Source organism: Oryctolagus cuniculus, chromosome X (genome assembly GCF_964237555.1).
Source record: "Oryctolagus cuniculus chromosome X, mOryCun1.1, whole genome shotgun sequence".
Classification (NCBI taxonomy): Eukaryota; Metazoa; Chordata; class Mammalia; order Lagomorpha; family Leporidae; genus Oryctolagus; species Oryctolagus cuniculus.
In genome coordinates this window covers 65950149-65970388 of record NC_091453.1, presented here as the reverse complement: position 1 = coordinate 65970388, position 20240 = coordinate 65950149, and the positions used below count along the sequence as shown (strand labels likewise).

The 20240-nt window shown below is 36.1% G+C and overlaps 1 protein-coding gene across 1 annotated transcript in view; it reads left to right on the top strand.

The window, feature by feature from the left end:
• The window catches only part of LOC100349442 (uncharacterized), a 459397-nt gene that overhangs the window by 393517 nt on the left and 45640 nt on the right, over positions 1-20240 (top strand). Inside the window, exons 19-20 of the mRNA XM_051827387.2 lie at positions 16576-16827; positions 20035-20108. Of these exons, the coding sequence (XP_051683347.2) occupies positions 16576-16827; positions 20035-20108 (326 nt within the window). The remainder of the gene's footprint in view (positions 1-16575; positions 16828-20034; positions 20109-20240) is intronic.

Sequence of the window (20240 nt, the reverse complement as noted above, 5' to 3'; positions counted from 1 at the left end):
CTGCTGTGGCCCGGGAGTGCAGTGGAGGATGGCCCAAGTGCTTGGCTCCTGCACACGCATGGGAGACCAGGAGAAGCACCTGGCTCCCGGCTTCGGATCGGCACGGTGCTCCCTCAGCAGTGCGCTGGCCACAGCGGCCATTGGAGGGTGAACCAACGGTAAAAAGGAAGACCTTTCTCTCTGTCTCCCTCTCTCTCTCACTGTCCACTCTGCCTGTAAGACTAATGTCTTAGAACTGGAAAGCAATGTACTTTTTCTTCATTCTATTCCCTACACCCTTTTGCTGTTTACCTGTCATCATAGTTGATATGCTCCTTCTCTCCAAGACATCTGCATTCAGGAAGCAATTAGAACTTCCTCTTCTGCCACACAATTACCACCATTCCTCAACTTGCATTTCTTCAATTGTGCCATTAGTACAACAAATACTAGCCTTCACTCTTCCATTACAGCATTCACATCCTAAACGCAGGCATTGTCAAAACCATCTTTTTTGCATTTGTAGTCGAAGTGCATGCCATTTTGAGGTGGAAAAATATTATTTCATTTGCCTGAAATTACCTCCAAAACTTTCCTCAGTTACGAACATTTTATTTTTAAAGATTTATATATTCATTTGAAAAGCAGGGCGACAGAGAGAGCTGAGAAAGAGATCTTCCATCTGCTGGTTCATTCCCCAGATGGCCACAACAGCCAGGGTTGGATGAGGCTGAAGCCAGGAGTTCCATTACCAATCTCATAGGCTCGTTAACAGGAAACTGGATTGGAAGCAGAGCAGCCAAGACTTGAATCTATACTCCGACATGGGATGCCAGCATCGCAAGCAGTAGCTTGACCCACGGCACCGAAATGCCTATCCATATTTTTTAATTTTTTGAAAGATTTATTTATTTATCTGAAAGTCAGAGTTTCACAGAAAGAAAGAGAAGCAGAGAGAAAGAGAGAGAGAGAGAGATCTTCCATCCGATGGTTCACTCCCCAGTTGGTCACAATGGACAGAGCTAGGCCTATCTGAAGCCAGGAGCCAGGAGCTTCTTCTGGGTCTCCCACATGGGTGCAGGGGCCCAAGGACTTGGGTCATCTTCTACTGCTTTTCCAGGCCACAGCAGAGAGCTGCATTGGAAGTAGAGCAGCCAGGTCTCGAACTGGCGCCCATATGGGATGTTGGCACTGCAGGTGGCGGCTTTACCTTCTTCGCCACAGCGCCGGTCCCACCTATCCATTTTTTAAAAGATTTTTATTTATTTATTTGAAAGGCAGAGAAGGAAAGACAAGAGAGAGAGAGAGATCTTCCATCCTCTGATTCACTCCCAAAATTGCTACAATGGCTGGAACTGGGCCAGGCCACAGCCAGGAGCCTGGAACTCCATCCTGATCTCTCATGTGGGTGGCAGGGGCCAAAGCACTTGGGTAGTTTGCTGTTGTTGCTTTCCAGACACTTTAGCATGGAGCTGGATTGGAAGCAGAGCAGCCAAGCCTTGAATGGGTACTCCTATGGGATGCAAGTGTTGCAGGTGTTGGTTTAACCCGCTGAGCCATGATACCAGTCCATTATTAATATTTCTATACTTTGTTTCAGTGCATAAAGCGATTTGCAGGAGACCAAAATAATGTATTAAAATTATTTTTATTAGTTGCCATCCATAAATTCTTATAGCTCTACTAAATACTGATGATGACAAATCTGGTCAAGAACAAGAGAGGAAAAAGAGCTATATGTGTATAAGTATATGTAGCTGATAAACTAATGACCTGGCTCTGCCTGCTCTGCCTGCAAAATAAGATCATCTTTGTTTTATCCATATTGACTTTTGACTCTTAATGTACCACATTAACTTGAATAACCCAGGTAATCTTCAAAGGAGGGATTATTAGGGTCTAATAGATGCTATTAATGATTAAAGTAATATATCTTTATTATATTATTTTCAAGCAGTCACTGCTTTTACTCTTTTGGGAGACTGATAACTAAGAATAACTGATAACTTTCTTTCTGAAAGTGCCTTTTCGTCTAACAGTATTTGGTTTTAGAATATAACACAATACTCAATGTGTTCTCTTCACTAGTTAATCAAAAGCCGGCAAATGAGTGATCACTTTTCTACTTTCAGGAGAGGGTCAAAAGGACTCTTCCAAGCTAGTGTTTTATTGATCTTATATTTGAGGGCAAACAAGCAATTTCTTCTTGTGAAATGAATCTGTGAGGTATACTCGGCTAACACTGTTTCTTCAGTAACTGCTGATATCAATTAAGAATTTATAAATAATTCTGGATAGGTAAACCATCTCTGAGAATACTAGAAATATTTTTCCAAATGATTTTGGGTTGAAGGGTATTTGATTTTACCTGTTAGGACAAGTTCCAAACGGCTCCTGATGTTTTCTAAGTAAGAGTTTGGAACAGGAAAGTATTAAAACTATTATAGGCATTTTCACTTGTTTATTTTCGCTATCATCTAGCTTGCAATGGATATTCATAAACATTGAATAAAAGATAAGCATCAGGTGTTTGGTGCACTGATTAGGATGGCACTTAGGAAAGCTGCATCCCATATTAGTGTCTGGATTTGAATCCTGCCTCCACTGCCAATTCGAGCTTCCTGCTAATGCTCGCCCTGGGAAGCAGCAGTTTATGGCTCAAGAACTTGGGTCCCTGCCTCCCATGTGAGAAACCAGGATTGAGTTCCTGGCTCCCAGCTTCAGTGTAACTCAGCTCTGGATTTTGTGATCATTTAGGGAGCGAATCAACAAATCAAAGTGTTTCTCTCTCTCTCTCTCTCTCTCTCTCTCTCTGTCTCTTTCTACTTCTTAAATAAATAATTGTTTTTAAAAATTAAAAATGAGAGCTAGAAACCAGAAATACCAGTCAACTATGTATTCATCCTTCATGCCTGCCAAACTGGCTTTGTATAACTAATTTTTAAGATTGCATTTAATATTTGTTCAAATAAAGCAAGAAAGAAGAGATGGGAATGGAGGAGAGACGAGAAAAAGTACCTCAAATCTGTATGAGTAAGGTTAAGACACTAAATACATGAAAATCTCCATAATTCTGGAAGGGATAAATACAAAGCCATTATCTGCCATCAATATCTGAGGATTGGTTTTTTTAAAGATTTATTTTATTTACTTGAAAGACAGAGTTACAGAGAGAGGTAGAGACAGAGAGAGGTCTTCCATCTGATGGTTCACTCCCCCAGTGGCTGCAACGGCCGGAGCTGTGCCGATCTGAAGCCAGGAGCCAGGAGCTTCCTCTGGGTCTCCCACATGGGTGCAGGGGCCCAAGGACTTGGGCCATCTTCCACTGCTATTCCAGGCCATAGCAGAGAACTGGATCAGAAGAGGAGCAGCTGGGACTAGAACCGGCACCCAAATGGGATGCCGGCGCTTCAGGCCAGGGCTCTAACCCACTGCGCCACAGTGCCAACCTCGATTGATTTTTTTAGTGAGGAATTCTGAGAGCAGCTTGAGGCATTTCCTGGACATGGTGCTTCTGATGCAATACTTTCCATTATTAGTCACAAAAGAGTGAAGCGATCTCAAATAGTTTGATAAAATGATTATTTTTCATTGGAAGAGTGCAGTTGAAGATTATTGGCACCAGAATGACTTAGGAAGGAGAGCAATAGGTAAAAAAAAAAAATAGCACTTAATGATTATCTGAAATCAAGTCATATATTTATTATTTACTTATTGTCTCTTTTCCTTTTTTTTATATAATTCTAAGAACATAATGATACTTTCTTCCTCCCTCCATCCCTCCCTTTCCTTCTCTTTTTCCCACCCTCCTTTCTTCTTTTTGTCGTTTTTATTAGTTTTTGAGATAACGTATTTTAAACTTACATTACAGTTAACTATTTATTTATTTATTTTATTTGACAGATAGAGTTAGACAGTGAGAGAGAGAGACAGAAGTTCCTTTGGTTCACCCCCCCAAATGGCTGATATGGCCGGAGCTATGCTGATCTGAAGCCAGGAGCCAGGTGCTTCCTCCTGGTCTCCCATGCAGGTGCAGGGCCCAAGCACTTGGGCCATCCTCCATTGCCTTCCCAGGCCACAGCAGAGAGCTGGACTGGAAGAGGAGCAACCGGGACTAGGACCCGGCGCCCATATGGGATGCCAGCGCTGCAGGCAGAGGATTAACCAAGTGAGCCAGCCCCCTCTTTTCCTTTTTAAAATATAAACTTGAGGGTATAACAGTAGAGACTTCATCTTTTTGTTGCTGTGTCTCCAGCACCTAGAAAATTGTCTGGCATCACTTCTTGGCCTTTTGGCTAAGATCAAGTGAAAATTGTCTGGCATATATAGTCATCTGGGAAGCACTTATCAACTGAATGGGTCAATTATTCAAATGAGGAAGCTAGCATTCTTTGAATGCAGTGTAAATTTTAACATATGATTTGAAAATCTTTCATATATCTATTTTCTGGATATTCTTTATTTTTAACGATTTATTTGTATTTATTTGAAAGGCAGAGTTACAGAGAGAGGAAGAGACACACAGAGAGGTTTTCCATGTGCTGGCTCACTCCCCAGATGACCACAACAACCAGGGCTGGGCCAGGCTGAAGCCAAGAGCCAGGGGCTTCTTCCAAGTCTCCCACGTGGTTGCAGGGGCCCAAGCACTTGGGCTATTTTCCACTGTTTTCCCAGGTGCATTAGTATAGAGCTGGATTGGAAATAGAGCAGCTAGGACTTGAACAAGAGCACTGCAGGCCAGGGCTTTAACCCATTGCGTCACAGTGCTGGCCCCCTGGGTATCTATATGCTTACATCTATGGCTCATATTTCATTTTAGTGAAATTATGGCCTTTCTCTTTAAATTTCTCTGCCTGTGGTTGTAATACTTATTATGGATTAATTGGGGAAAGGTTAGGATCATATCTCTAAGATAACAATGCTTCAACTACTAACAAATAGTTATTAACATAAATTTTGCAAATATTTAGGAACTACGTTTATAAAACAGAAGCTCAGAAATGATTTTCCTAAATATAAACAGCAAATGGGGTTTAATAAGGACAGATTTAGTGATATGTAATCTATAATACAGAAATGGAAGACAGGGACTTATATAGATCAATTTTTACATGTTTAAAATAAAATATTAAAGTTGGAGAACAATGTAAACTAGATAGGGAGTGATTCCAGGTTTTTCTCCAAACTTCTCAACAGCATAGATGGAATGAGATACATCTAAACAAATCCAAATAACCATTTTAGAACCTCATTCTGCCCATTCAAAAGCCGCATTGTTTTTTGTAATATATAAAAGATGTAACTTAAAACCTTAAAAGGAGCTTTGTTTTACTTCACTCAAAAGTACTGGTAAAAATGTTTAGTATACAATGAATTCAGTAATTATTCTTTACTTTTAGTGCTACTTTTTTAGGTAAGTAGTCAAAATATGCCAGTTCTAACGCAGCCTTTCAAACAACTCAAATGAATTTCTGAAAACTTAGGTGATCATTTCATCTCATAAATGACAACCACAGACTTGTTTAATTGTTCTCTCTTTCATATTCAAAGATACTTGCATCCCCAAGATAATGCCATATTTTTTGAACAGACATATAATTAGAATGAATTTGAATAGTTATCAGAAAGTTTCTCTGAAAGCATTACTCAAGTGTTTATCCAGAAGCTAATTATTCTGTCAACTGGTCAGACTCAAAGTTCATTAAGATATCTCTCTAGAAACTCTTATTAAAAACTAAGAGATGTGCTGAAACTCAGGTGATACAGTGATAAACACTGCAAATAAAAGTGATGATACCCTTAAAGAACTCTTCACCCAGCTCTATCTAAAATCATTGACCATACTGCTTCCCATTAGATTCTTAAACATATCTTTAAGTAAGATATACAGAACAGAAGGCAAAGAAAGACACACAAGCAGAGAATAACTTTGTGTGTTCTATTCTCAACATGGTGGTAGTATATGCAATTCATATTTAAGTTTTAAAAACACTCGTTTTAAAATTACTGAGTTAAGAAGGTATCTTCGTCTTGTTAAGATATTTTCCCACAGATTGAGAAGAGGTAACATTGTTGATGGATCATATACATGCAAACGTTTTACAGATAATTTGCCCTCTATCTTCCTTAAACTCTTCTATAAGCATTGCAGACCAAGAAAGAGACCAGCTGCTTGATACTTAGTCCCAAGATAGGTTCCTAGATAAGGGAAACTCAGGGAACATGTGTCAAAGATACAATGTCTACTTTGTTGTATCTAAGCCTAATATCAGGTAGTAACATGGAAAAGAACACTGGTCAAGAATCCAAGAACACACATTCTAGAGTTTTTTTCCTATTAAAGTATATGACCTTGGACAAGGCATTTTAGCTCTCCAAACCTCAGTGATGAAGTGATGGAACTAATTTGTCTCAGATTTCCAAACATCTCAGATTTCATGTCATTACAGATGTTGGCCAGGTATTTCATAAGTATTCTGGGAGTAGGGATTCTGTCTTATTGGCTTTTACAAATATTACACAGCCTGGCTATAGACTTTCAATAAATATGGGTTAACATTAATTGAAGTCTTTGCATACTGAGATATTGACACTATTTGCTTTTTAAAACCCAAAAGGATAGGGTTTTTCAAAATTTTATTTATTTATTTATTTATTTTAAAGCTAGAGTGACTTAAAGAGAGGGAGAAAGAGAGAGAGCTGCTGCTTCACTCCCCGAATGGCCATTATAGCCAGATCAGAGCTGGGCTGATACCAGGAGCCAAGAACTCCATCCGGGTCCTCCACATAGGTGGCAGGGGCCCAAGCACTTTGGCCATCTTCCGCTGCTTTCCCAAGTGCATTAGGAGGGAGCTGGCTTGGAAGTGAAGCAGCTGAAAATCGAACCAGCACTTGAATATGGGATGCGCCACAACACCAGCCCCAGGATGGAAATTTTTAAAGGACCTCCTTTTTGTTACTATATTAATATTCTCTCAAGGAATAAATTTAATGCAAGAAACAATGGGTGTTAAGCACTGAGGGAAAAATGTGTTCTCTACACTCTCAATGGAAGAACCATTAATGGAATACAGGAGTTAAAATTGTACATAAACCACTTTAAAAGCATATTATTTTATGTATCTGTAAGCCGTGTATATTCAAACTCTGTTTAGGCTCCTTATTTAATAGCTGTGGCCTAGGTGCAATCATTCACTTACTGGCATAACTCCCCTCCCCCCCAAAAAACCCTCCTTCAGGAGTGCTAATCTTAGAAATCCAGCCTCTATGGAAAGTGGATACCTCAGGGTATAACTGAGGCAATTGGCTATATCTCTGAGACTAAGAAACAAAAACAAACAAAAAAACCCCACCACTTTAGATGATAGAATGGGAGAAGTGGCTGGAAGGCACTATATTGTAATTAGGGATCTCAGAAGGCAGAGTTGTACAAACAAGAATTTTATAATAGAGTTGATGAATGCAGTGACAACAAAAAAAACTGACCTGATAAGACTACCACTTTTTCACTGGGATGTGAGGAAGCCAGGATTGGCTTGAGAAGGGCTAGATTACAGAAATCTAAGAATGAAATCTAAGGAACAGGATCATGATAACAGTTTTTGTGGACATAGCATTTAAATGCTTTCAAACTACTTTCAAATCAACATAATCTCATTCTTATCATCATGTCAGATCTATAAAGTGAAAACCAAAAATCGTTCTTAAAACAGGCATCTGTTTATGTAGTAGAATTACAGGGGCCAGCACTGTGGTATAGTGGGTAAAAGCCACTGCCTGCAGTGCCAGCGTCCCATAGGGGCACCAGTTCGAGTTCTGGCTGCTCCACTTCCAATCCAGCTCTGTGCTATGGCCTGGAAAAGCAGTAGAGGATGGCCCAAGTTCTTGGGCCCCTGCACCCCTGTGAGAGACCCAGAGGATGCTCCTTGCTCCTGGCTTCAGATAAGGCCAGCTTCTGTGGTTCCGGCCATATGGGGAGTGAACCAGCAATTGGAAGACCTCTCTCTCTTCCTTTCTCTGTCTATAACTCTGCCTATCAAATAAATAAATAAATCTTTAAAAAAAAGAAGAAAGGAAACAAATTATTTAAAAATAAAAATTGATCATGCCCTGTTCTTAAAATGTTGCTATTGCACTGTGAGGGTGACTGAAATTTGACAATTGAAGTTTTCAAAATGTCTCCAGATCTACCTCCAAGTCGAGATTAAAGTTTCAGAAACAGATGGCTTGCCGGTCAGACTTAATTCTGTCATGTTAGCTTTGAAAAACTGTCAGGGGAAACTACTGTTCTGTGAGACAAAAAAAAAAAAAAAAAAAAAAAAAAAAAAAAAAAAAAAAAAGCTTTGGGAGAACAGCAAGGGTGCGCTTTGAACAAGAAAGGGAATAAAGTAGGACCATCAGCACTACAGATAGACAAGTGGCTGGAACTGGAAGGGAGGCAAAGAAAAGGAAAATTACCCCCCACTTTTACCTAGAACTAACTCCGAGGTAAAGAAAGCTACTGTTTTCTGTCCTGTTTTAGGAACTGTTGTTAAACATTGCTTCAACAAATAACTACTTCCCCAAATATTATTCTAGGCTGTGTATACTGTGATAAATAGAAGTCACTCCTAACAGAGAAGCAACATGAGTATGGCAGACCAAGGTTATTAGCTCACAGAACAAGTTAGAAACAGTACTGGTACCAAGACCAGGATTTTAATTACTGATGAAACGTTTTTCCTAAACAGTTGCTCTTATTATCACATTAGGTACATTCAGAGTATTTCTGACATCTTTAAAACTTGTGCCTTTATTGTATAAATGATGTTTAGTCACAGAATCTACAATTTTCCTTGTCATTTCCTTTTTTATCCTAATTGAAATTGTGTTAGAAATGTTTATATCTAATGAAGGATAAACATCTGAAATGAAAATTTTAGTACTTTTTTTATTTTTTTATTTTTTTTTTGACAGGCAGAGTGGACAGTGAGAGAGAGAGAGAGAGAGAGAGAGAGAGAAAGGTCTTCCTTTTTACCGTTGGTTCACCCTCCAATGGCCGCTGTGGCCAGCGCACTGCGGCCGGCGCACCGCGCTGATCTGAAGCCAGGAGCCAGGTGCTTTTCCTGGTCTCTCATGCAGGTGCAGGGCCCAAGGACTTGGGCCATCCTCCACTGCACTCCCGGGCCACAGCAGAGAGCTGGACTGGAAGAGGGGCAACTGGGACAGAATCTGGCTTCCCAACCGGGACTAGAACCCAGTGTGCCGGCGCCACGAGGTGGAGGATTAGCCTATTGAGCTGCGGCGCCGGCCGTACAATTTTTTTACTATCTCAGTTTTTTAAAAAGATTTATTTATTTATTTATTTGAAAGGCAGAGTTACAGAAAGGCAGAGGCAGAGAGAGAGAGAGAGAGGTCTTCCATTCGCTGGTTCACTCCTCAAATGGCCGCAATGGCTGCAGCTGGGCCAATCCAAAGCCAGGAGCCAGGAGCTTCTTCCAGGTCTCCCACGCAAGTGCAGGGGCCCGCGGACTTGAGCCATCTTCTACTGCTTTCCCAGGCCATAGCAGAGTAGGAAGTGGAGCATCTGGGATTCGAACCAGTGCCCATATGGGATACTGGCACCCCAGGCAGCGGCTTTAACTACTATGCCACAGCGCCAGCCCCCACTATCTAAGTTTTTAAAATATAATTCTTTAGCTTGTCACTGCATTGATATATCTAGCTAATTACATTATAATTTTGAAAAATAAAGAGAAATGGTAAATCTAACTCCTAATGTAACTAAAACGTGTTTTGATTAAAACTTTTAAAAGGCATATTTCATAGAATGTCAGTGGTTCCCATTTTAATTTTTAATTGAAAATTAAACCTCTCTGGCTGTCTTCCAGTGAAATTGTTCTAAAATAAATTAAATGTTTTGATAAAATAAATGGATTAATTTCCCAAATAAAATGTTTCCATATTTTCTCCAATATTTCAGAAGGAATTCCTCCATCATAAAAGTGGAGTAAAGATCAGTATTTCAGTTTCCCCCCTGAGATGTTTTGTCATATTCTCAGTTTATTTCTGTCTCTATACAATGTCAAAACAGACAACTCAAGTAATGAAAAATTCAATCAAGCAATTGCTTTCTTATCTCTTAGATACAATCTGGAGAAAGAAATTTCCATGTTTGTTCATCACGTGCTGTCTACAACATTAAAATAGATTTGTGTATATTAAAAATAGATTATTGAACTTCTCAAAGGATAGGAAGCAGAAATAGATGTCTCTATTTTAAACTAATTACAAAATGAAAAATGACTGTTATTAGGAATTTGAGTATGGTATGGCAATTTTTCCACTCTGTTGTTCCCTTTATCACCCTTGAACAAAGCAGGAATCCCTACCTGGGCACTACTGACATTGCCAGATAATTGTTTGCTCTGGGAGGCTGTCCTATGCATTGTAGGATGTCTGAGCAGCATCCTTGGATTCTACCTAGATGTCAGTAGTATATCCCCAAGTTATGACAATCAAATGTATCTGCAGGCATTGCTAAATGTCCTTTTAGGGGCCCAAACTGCCCAACGCTGAGAATCATTGATAAAAGAAGCTCTACATACAGGGAAATAAAGCCTCAAGTGGGAAAGAATACTACTTGATTAATAATGGGCAAGTTCTTAATATATGTCCAGCTACATATCTCAATTCTCACTTGATAACTGTGCTGGAGTGCTTGACTTAGGGTAGGAAACTTAAAAGATGCTTTCTACTTCCTACCTGTCAAATACTTACTGCAGTGGAACCAGAGGATATATAGGGAAGTCGTAAACCTGTCCAAAAGGTCTAGGACTTCTTTAAGCATCTGATGGAAAAGTGAACCGCAAAGAAAGGAAGCATAGTGTGTCTATGTCATTTTAGATCCAGACCACTAGTAAAATATAGCCCAATATTTTCTTGAACTCTGAGAGATTTCCTTCAATTATTCAGAAATTGCAATTCTTATTTTCAAGAATTATTTCTTGGTCTTTGATTGTTCCTTCTTCACAGCAGACTACCCATGCTTTACAAATGCAATTGGTCAACTCTTCTATCTTGGTCTTTTTCTTTCATTCTGTTTGGACAGGTATGCCTCCTTCCAAAAATCAAAAGTAAAAACAGCTAACAACAATATAATTGACATTTTATATTTAGTACTGATGAAACAGAAATATTTTATTTGTTTCTTGTGCTAATGGGTGATTATTGATGAGTAACAGGCTTTTATCTTTTAGACAAGAGCTCTCAAACTCAGGTCCAAAGACATTCTATCATGGATAGAATTCAAGGGATTTGATGAACTTGAAGAGCTAAACAAAAAAATGCATCATATATTGATTAAATTCTATCTGAAATTTAGCATTCCTTTTAGTTGTGAATGAAGTAAGCAATAAACCAGTTATTAAAATTTTATATCACATTACAGTAGTTTTAAATATCTCAAAATATAATTTATATTCACAACTTTTTCAAACTTACAATAATTATTAGACTTGTGGCTAGATTTTGTCATTCAATTATCAGTTATTTTCAGTAATTTGAGAACCATATTTCAAGATAACTGATTTCCTTTTGAATTATATGTATTTTATTTCATGCATTTAAAACTAATATCCTATAAATGGCTACATAAATTTAAACAGAATGTGATGAGTACCATGACACAAAAATTTTCCTTTAAGGTACTTTAAGGCACTCACGGAGAGATGAGGAGCTGCACCTTAGTCTGAGAGCTCTACAAATATTAAAATAATGGTATAATGAAATAATATGTATGTATGTTGTTTAAAAACTCAGTAATAATTTGAAATATCTTCGAACTTTCCATCTTGATATATTTATGTTTTGATTTATCTATCTTGTATTACTGATTGCTATAACTTTGGATAATAATAACATTAATTGCCATCATTTATTGAGTACCTGCTCTGTGCTACTCATCATACAAGGTGCATTATGAATGTGATGTCCTATAACGTGCTAACATGTAAAGTCACTGGGCAAAAAAAAGTCACTCAGATAGAGGTCAAGAAATATTGATCTGAGGCAAACAGGTCTTCCTATTCTGCACCTAATTGTGATCTTGGATGAATCACTGCATTGTTCCGAAAGTATTCTCTCATCTGTAACATGGGAATAATCTGTTACTTACCTCAGTTTTTTGGATGATCAGATGAGACAATGAACATGAAAATGCCTATATTTATTTTAGAAACTTTATACAAAAAATTATCTAATACCTGGCTAATTAAAATTTTATATAATTAAATTGTGTCTCCTTCCAAAAAGAAAAACACGACATTACTTACATAAACATGCAGAAATATCTGGAAAAATGGGAAGCAGATATCATAAGGCATGAAACTGCTTCTATTTCTTTAAGAAAATTGCATTTTCCTAAAGTTCTTTAAAAATGGTAAAACCTTACTCGCAGTTCTGAATTTTTACACTTAACCAACAAATGCTTTTGTAATATTAGGAGCAGTATAGTGAATTACCCTACTTTTTTTTTAACTGCAGGCAAATCTAACTTCACAAATACAGATAAAATTTGCTCATGTACTGAATATATAAAAATTTTAGAAAACTTCATAGTGGAAAGCATTTAGAAGAAGAGCAACATTTAGAGGAAATTAAAAATAGTAACATAGCTAACAAAAGCTGCAGGGGGAGAAATGAAGGGAGGAAAGGTAATGAAAATGTGCTGTATTCTTTCTCTTTCGTAGCAAGATTAAAAATCAACAGATCTTGTATGGAGTTGATGAGTCAAGGCCAGAGGCAAAATATGCTAGAGTATGAAGAAAGCCAAAAGAACTAAAGTAGAAACCATTAACACCATTAACTTGCATAGAGCAAGGGTTTCAGTTATGGATATGTGACAGTATAATTCTAGGTTTTATTGATGGTATTGTTATTCTTGTTATCATTAAAATTATAAATATGATGAAATGGAAAGATTTTATGAAAAATATAAAGACCAAAAATGACTCAAGAAAAAGCAGAAAATAGTAATAGACCAGTTACTATAGAAGAAATTTAAAAGTTTTCAGAATTACCTCCTGCAAAGGAGACTAGCACAAAAGTTTTTGATTAGCTATATATTCTTACATTTTGGTAGGTTATTCTAATACTGTGTAAGCTTTTTTGAAACAGTATAACGTTGCTACCAAAAACAAAAGAAAGAAGCATCCACCAAGATGGTTACAAATTAATAACATAACATGCCAAAATAGAGTTTACTCCATAAACTCAGGGAGCATTTAGTAGAAGTCAATTCATCACATTAGAAGTGAGTTCATCACATTAAAGTTAAGGAGAAAATCCACATATTAGTAACTCTATAGATGTAGAAAAGTTATTCAATACCTTTCATAGAAATTCCCGATTTAAATGAAAACAACTCATGTGTTTTATTGCTTTATGTTTATATATTACTTCCATAATTTTAAGTGAAGTTAAAGCATTACTGCAAAGTCTGAGATAGCACCATAATTATTATAAACACTCAATCTGATGGATTAATTAGTTAATTTGCATGTCCTTTTCTTTATAGGCTTTTTTAAGTTTTTTCATGAAGTCAAAAGCCCAAAACTGGCTCGATTGTAAGTTTCTATTCATTGGCTTTGTTCCCTTCTGTTTCCTGTAAATGTATTTCTTTCAACTGTTGCTTATATTGGGGAGCTAAAGCATTACACTGACACTTGACTCTATCTCAGGAATGTTACAGATTTTTGTAAAAGAATGATCATGTGAGCAGATAGTTATGTATATGTGTGCATGCCACATGAAAATTTCCTGATAGCAATTGTTAATCCAAAGAAGTGCATACACCTAAAGTCTAAGAATTGGACATGACTCAAACTTTAATTGAGTGTGTATATTTTCCTTTTGTCAGTCATTCTTCAAACTACCCCCAGTAGTTTCATTGGAATTAATGGTAAATACTTTCAAATTGTATTAGCAATTACTACTAGCTGCAACTATTCATTTCTCCAGATCTGTTATGTTTTCTGACGGGGCTTAAACATCTATAGTGATGGCAACAGATAGATGGTTTGGCCTTATCGGACTACTAGTTCATTTGTACCAGCTAATTACATTAGAAATTTTATATAATTAGATTGTGTCTTTAATTTAATATAATTAAATTAAAATGTGGGGGAAAATTAGATCAATTAAAGTGAGTAAAATGATGTGATGGCGAATTAAATTTTAACAATCATCAAGTAGTGGAAGAATGAAATATATAATAAAACTTCATATTAGTTACCAACATATTTTTTCATAATCCTTTATGTTTTCATCTGGAAAACGCAGATTATTCACAAGTGGAGAACTCTGTTTTCTCCATTCCATTTAAGATGGATCTCTTTATTAGACATTGGATTTTTTTTCACGTGTGTGATGCGGTCATTCTTAAAAGAAGCTCATGATTATTCCCTATATTTGGGTGGATTTTTGCTGTCATGATAATTTTACCCAACCAAACTTCAGTGAAAAAGACCTGCATTTCAAAAGTGAAATTTTAGTAAATTATTAGAACATCTACCTTTAATATGAAGCTAGTACAAACTCTTAAAGTAAAGGGATCCTAAGCAATCTCACTGAAGACTATTGGGCAAACACAGGCAGTTGGTGTAATTGGAGATCTGGATTTGTGGTCAAATTCTGTCATCTATTAACAATGACATTGCAAATCACTTGACTACTGCTGGTTTTATTTCTCTATCAACAAAGGAAAGGATTAAACTAGATTATCTTTAAATTCCATTCCAGGTTAAAAAAAAAAATTCTATAGTTCTAATGTGTTGGAGAAAGATTTCTCTAGGAAAAAATTTCCCTTCTGTATAAGAAAAAGGCCATGGCCATAATTTGTGGGCAGCAATTTTGCAATCTTACTTCAGTCTTAGAGGCTCTGTTCTTCCCACATTATTTGCATTGATATGAACTCACACAATGAAAGAGTGGCCCACTGCACTCAGAATTGCAGAATTCTGTGGTAAAATGTTCTCTTTAGTAATGCATTGTTACAAGGTATTTGACCACGGGAAAAATGTATAGCTTGTTTGGCTTTGTGGGCATAAACTTTTCAAATGAAAGTAACAATTGAAACTTGCTGGAGAATTTATTCCTATTAGAACACTGTGATAGTCTAGAATAAAACAATAGTAATTTGATAATTGGTATAATTTTTAGAAGCTGAACTCTGCAGTGACGAGTTTTTAAAAGTACAACCATAAACTTACATTAGTATATAGATGTAATCAATTTTATAATCAATGTAATAACAGCAATTTGGTTTTTAAAAGAAAATGCCTAAATAAATTTGCCTTTGGCTTTTAAAAAAAAAAGCAACACACACATTGAAGGGGAATGTAGTACATATAAATACTATGAGGCAAAATTTTCATATTTATTATATTGAGATGCTTTGAAGGGATAAAAGAAGATTCAAGTTCTGTTCTAAATCATATTCTTAATCTTGTTCACTTTAGCATAAATAAGAGTTGCTTTGTGTCCAGTAATGGCTGTGTTTTTAAAACTATGATGTATCTAAGTTTTAGGTAGATCTCCATGGTTTTAGGCTACTTGCCTAACAATAGAACAAGAGTCCCTAAGTTGTTGGAATTAAAACCACTTATGGCACCCATTATGCAGCAACAATCAAATGATAACCAAGAGATAGAACTGTTTATAAAATAACAACAGATGTGAAACCTGAAGACATACATGGGGAAAAATACAAAAGTTTATAAAGGGGAGTCATAGATAAATGCTGAGTCGCATGGCCATGTTCCTGGCTTAGCTCACTGAATACTATTAATACAATGAATCTCAAGTTAACTTTAAGTGTAATAATATTTCAATTAAAATTTTAAAGGGATTTGTTTGAAAATTAATGCTAACACTTTCTAGGAAAAAAATGTGGTAGAGATCCAAGAATAAAGATTTTATGGTTAATTAGAAGTGAATATACTCCCATAAATCCCAAAATGTATTCTAAATGTGTAATTATATATTGTTATATTGCAAAAATAAAAATATGTGAAAATTTTAATGAAACTAATTAGAAAATCGAAAACAGGGCTAAATATATAAAATAACTCAGTATATAGGGAAGATAAGATTTCAAATCAATAAGGTAAATATGGGTTATTCAAAAGATAGTTTGAAGCTACTGTCAAAGAAGAAATATAACTATATCACCACATTACATATTTTTAAATCCTATATATATTAGCCAAATATGTATATGTAAATAGCCAAAATATGTATATGTAAAATACTACAAAGAAAAGTCAAAAGCAAGACATATTGGGGAAAATATTTGAAATATATATGACAGACAAAAGGTTAATATCCTTAATATACTCATCGGTAAAACAAAGCATAAAAGAACTATAGGAAACAAAATAAACGACTAGAAGACAGTTAACAAAATAGGAAATGTGAATGGCTACAATTAAAAAATGATGATATTGCCATTTGTAGTGAGAAGAAAAGCTATGTTCAGTATTTACGGATTGTTGGATTAATGTAAGCTTGTGAAAATGTTATGATCATTTAAACTCTACACTGTTGTATCTGAATTAACATTTTATTCCTATGTTTGTTTTTGCAGTGTCTGTGTTTAGAAAGGTCTTGATCTCATTTTTCTCTGAGGAAGACCAATATGTTTGGTCTAGAACTCGATTTTGTGCAATGGCCTGTACTGAATTGGGCCATGGGATATGCGAGGGATGGCTTTGGAAAAAAAGAGAGTCTAGAGGAATCTCCTTTTTTAATTGGAAAAGATACTGGTTTATTTTGAAACATTCAACTCTCTACTGGTTCTCACACCTGAATGTAAGTGCACCAGGAAGGAAAGAAAGTTTGTCATCACTGAGACAGAATAGTCTTTAATACTTGTGTTAAGGAAGTACATTACTGTCATAGAGGGATTTTTGTAATATATAATGTTAGGAACTAAGCCATTGTTGTTACTTCTTACTAAAAAGTGATTTATAGAGAAGGCATTGTAATTAATGGTTTTGAAACCAAAAATACTTGATTTGTAACCCAGGCTCTTTTACTTACTATCCTCAAGAACTTAAATTCTCTGAGACTCATTTCCTTCATTTTCTTCAGCCAAGTAATAATACTTGTCAAGTATTTTCCTCCCTCTCTTTCTTATATGTTGCTCCTCTCCTTCTCAGCCACCTCCATCTCATATACTTTTACATGTGCTGATGTATTTTCATTTAAATAAAGGTTTGACTAGAGAAAAAGTTCAGTGTTTTGTGGGGCAGAAGAAACAAGGCTAGGAATTTCATTTTGTACATGCTCAGTGCAAGACACTGTTAAATTTATCCCAGTGGAAAAAGCAAATCTGGAACTTAGAAGAAATCTCCAGCTTTTCCCTTAGCTCTTTTTGTCCTTTACAGCCAGAATAATTGATGATGTTCTTTATATTTGCTTTCAATTGGTGTTCTCCAACCTCTCTTGTATTCCCACTACTCCATTAGAATAACTTTAGAAGGTTACTGTGATCCTCTGTGTAAGTCCAATCTCTCCTTGTTTTCTTTCTATATCTCCTACCACTCCTGCTGTCACTTTTTGAGGATTATCTACTCTCCCAGATCTTTAAAAGTTGGATTTTTTTAGGGATCAGTTCTAGAATTTCGTGTTAACTTTTTTTCTAGATTATTTTACTCATGTCTATGTTATCAATTACTATCTATAGACAGAGGTCACACATGTTTATACCTATACACCCAAAATCTCATCTAAGATTGAGTACTAATAAGTTCAATTGATCATTCCACTGGGATATTTCAGTGGGACTACCCTATTAAATATATACAAAACAAAACTCATGATCTTGGTATCCTCAAAATGGTGTCTCCTTACTATGACTTTTCTCTAAGGAGTCGGAGTCATTCTCAAGCTCTCCACTCTTTTACCGCCTATGGTTTCCATATTAAGTCTGGCCAGTATTAGTTCTAAAAAATCTCTCAGATTCCTCAATTTTTCTCCATTGTCACTGCCTCCACACTAATCCTATCTATCATCATCTGTTGCTTGAACAATTTCAGTAGTGTTTCACCTGTCTCCACACATTCACTTTGGCCTCCTCAAATTTGTTCTACCATTCTTATCACAGGGTTCTTTTTAAAAAATACAGATTTGATCATTTCACAACTGTCACATTTCACCAAACTTTCCTATCTATCCTCATTAGAAGATGTAAGTAACTTCCCATTACTCTTACACACACACACACACACACACACACACACACACCCCATTAGCATGAACTACCAGGCCTTGCCTGGATCCTCTCCAGTGACATCTTATATGATGTACCTCTGTGTATTTTACATTTCAGCTACACTGGCCTTCTTTTAGTTCTTCTTATGTACTGTGCTGCATCTTTCCACAGAATTTTTTGCCTCTGCCATTCAATATTCCTGTAATATGCATGACTTCCTCACCAGGTTAACACCTAGTTTTCCTTCAGATCTCACTTGAATGCATCACTGCTTTAGGGAAGCATATCCTGACCCCTTTGAGCAACTTATTAGTTCTTACCAGCTCTCATAGTATCATGTACTTCTCCTTCATAACATTTAGTACACTTACAATTTTACATTTTATTTTGTGACTCTAACATTAATGTCTATCTCCCCACCACCACCCATGGCTCTTCTTTTCTCTCTCTCTCTCTCTCTCTCTCATCAATACATATCCATCTTTAACACTTCAACAATTTATCCCTAGCACCTGGCATAATGTATAGATATTGGTTGAACTGATGAACAATTATGATGATTAAATAAGATAATATGTAAAGTTTCTTTGCATAGTGCCTGCCACATAAGTTCTTAATAAATATTACTTCCTATTTATCTCCTCTTCCCTCTTTGGGTACCAATGTGAGAAATGTTTTATTTCAAATGCAAGTTTTTGAAGAAATTATAAAATATCACATATTTTCATATTATTTTTGTAACCCCACATGATTAATATCATACAGCTTATCCCTGTCCAAATTAAACAGAGAAATAGTAAATTCTATCCACTATGTTTTCATTTCATTGACAAAATATTCTAAAAATTAATTAGCTTGATACAAACTGAATCAAAATTCGGGTGGCTTTTTAGATCTATTTTTGTTAGTATTTTTCCAAGTAACCTTTTGTCTTATCATTATTAAATGTATGAGATTTTGATTTGATTTTTCAATTCAGTCATCACTAGGTTTATATTTTTATATAACTTGAATACTTCTATAGAATTTTTCTATTGGGAATTGTAATTCATGCTATAAACATCAGTAATCTGTTCCACTTTTTTATTCTTGAAGAAATTGTGACTCAGAAAGAATAAGTGACTTGGTAAGCACTGGTAGAATGACAATGAGCCGACCTTACTGAGCTCTATAAGTAAGTTAAGAGATGTCCAATCTTGTGTCATTTCATGACACTTTCTTAGAAATTTGATGTATTGCATGTAATACCATAGAGAGGGAGAAAAAGGTAAGACCAGAAAGACATGGGGTGATAAAGATCATATTCCAAATAGTATTCTCTGATGCCCATATGCTAATTGCTTAGCAATTTCATTATTAGATATTTATGAAAAGCTCTGGAATTGAAAATAATTAGTATACATAACTGCCATTCTATATTAGACAACTTAAAGCTTAGAAACGCGGTAAATGTTGCTGTAACCATTGTCTTGCTGGCCTTTGTTGATAAATCATTTGTCTGCTTTGAATGCCCTAATGATGTTGAAAGCTATTTGCATATTTGAAGTAACTCTAAAATCATTAACATAAGAGTTTGATGTCATCATTGCTGACTTAATAAATGCACGGTCCATTCGCTTTGCAGAAAGCTTATTGAAGTGCATGTTAGCAAATCTGCATTCTCTAGCAAGCAAACTAGAAAAATGTTGTTCATTACCATCCTGTTGACCTGGCTCTTGGCTCTTCATTTCAAGGTCTAATTATCTCTGCTAAGCCTTTTCCTTACATTCTTTCATTCTTTCCTTTTCTCATTTTTTTTGTAGGATACCAAGGCTGATGGCTTTATATACCTACCTGAATTCCGAATTGACCTGGCTCCTCATTGCAGAAGAAACCAGTAAGTAGTAGCAGACCCTTAAGTTTAGGGTCCAAATCGGCACTATACAATAGAAAAATACTTCAAGACAAATAATTTTATATTTCCTAATAGTCACATTCCTGATCCTTCAAAATATATTATTCTGTGCAT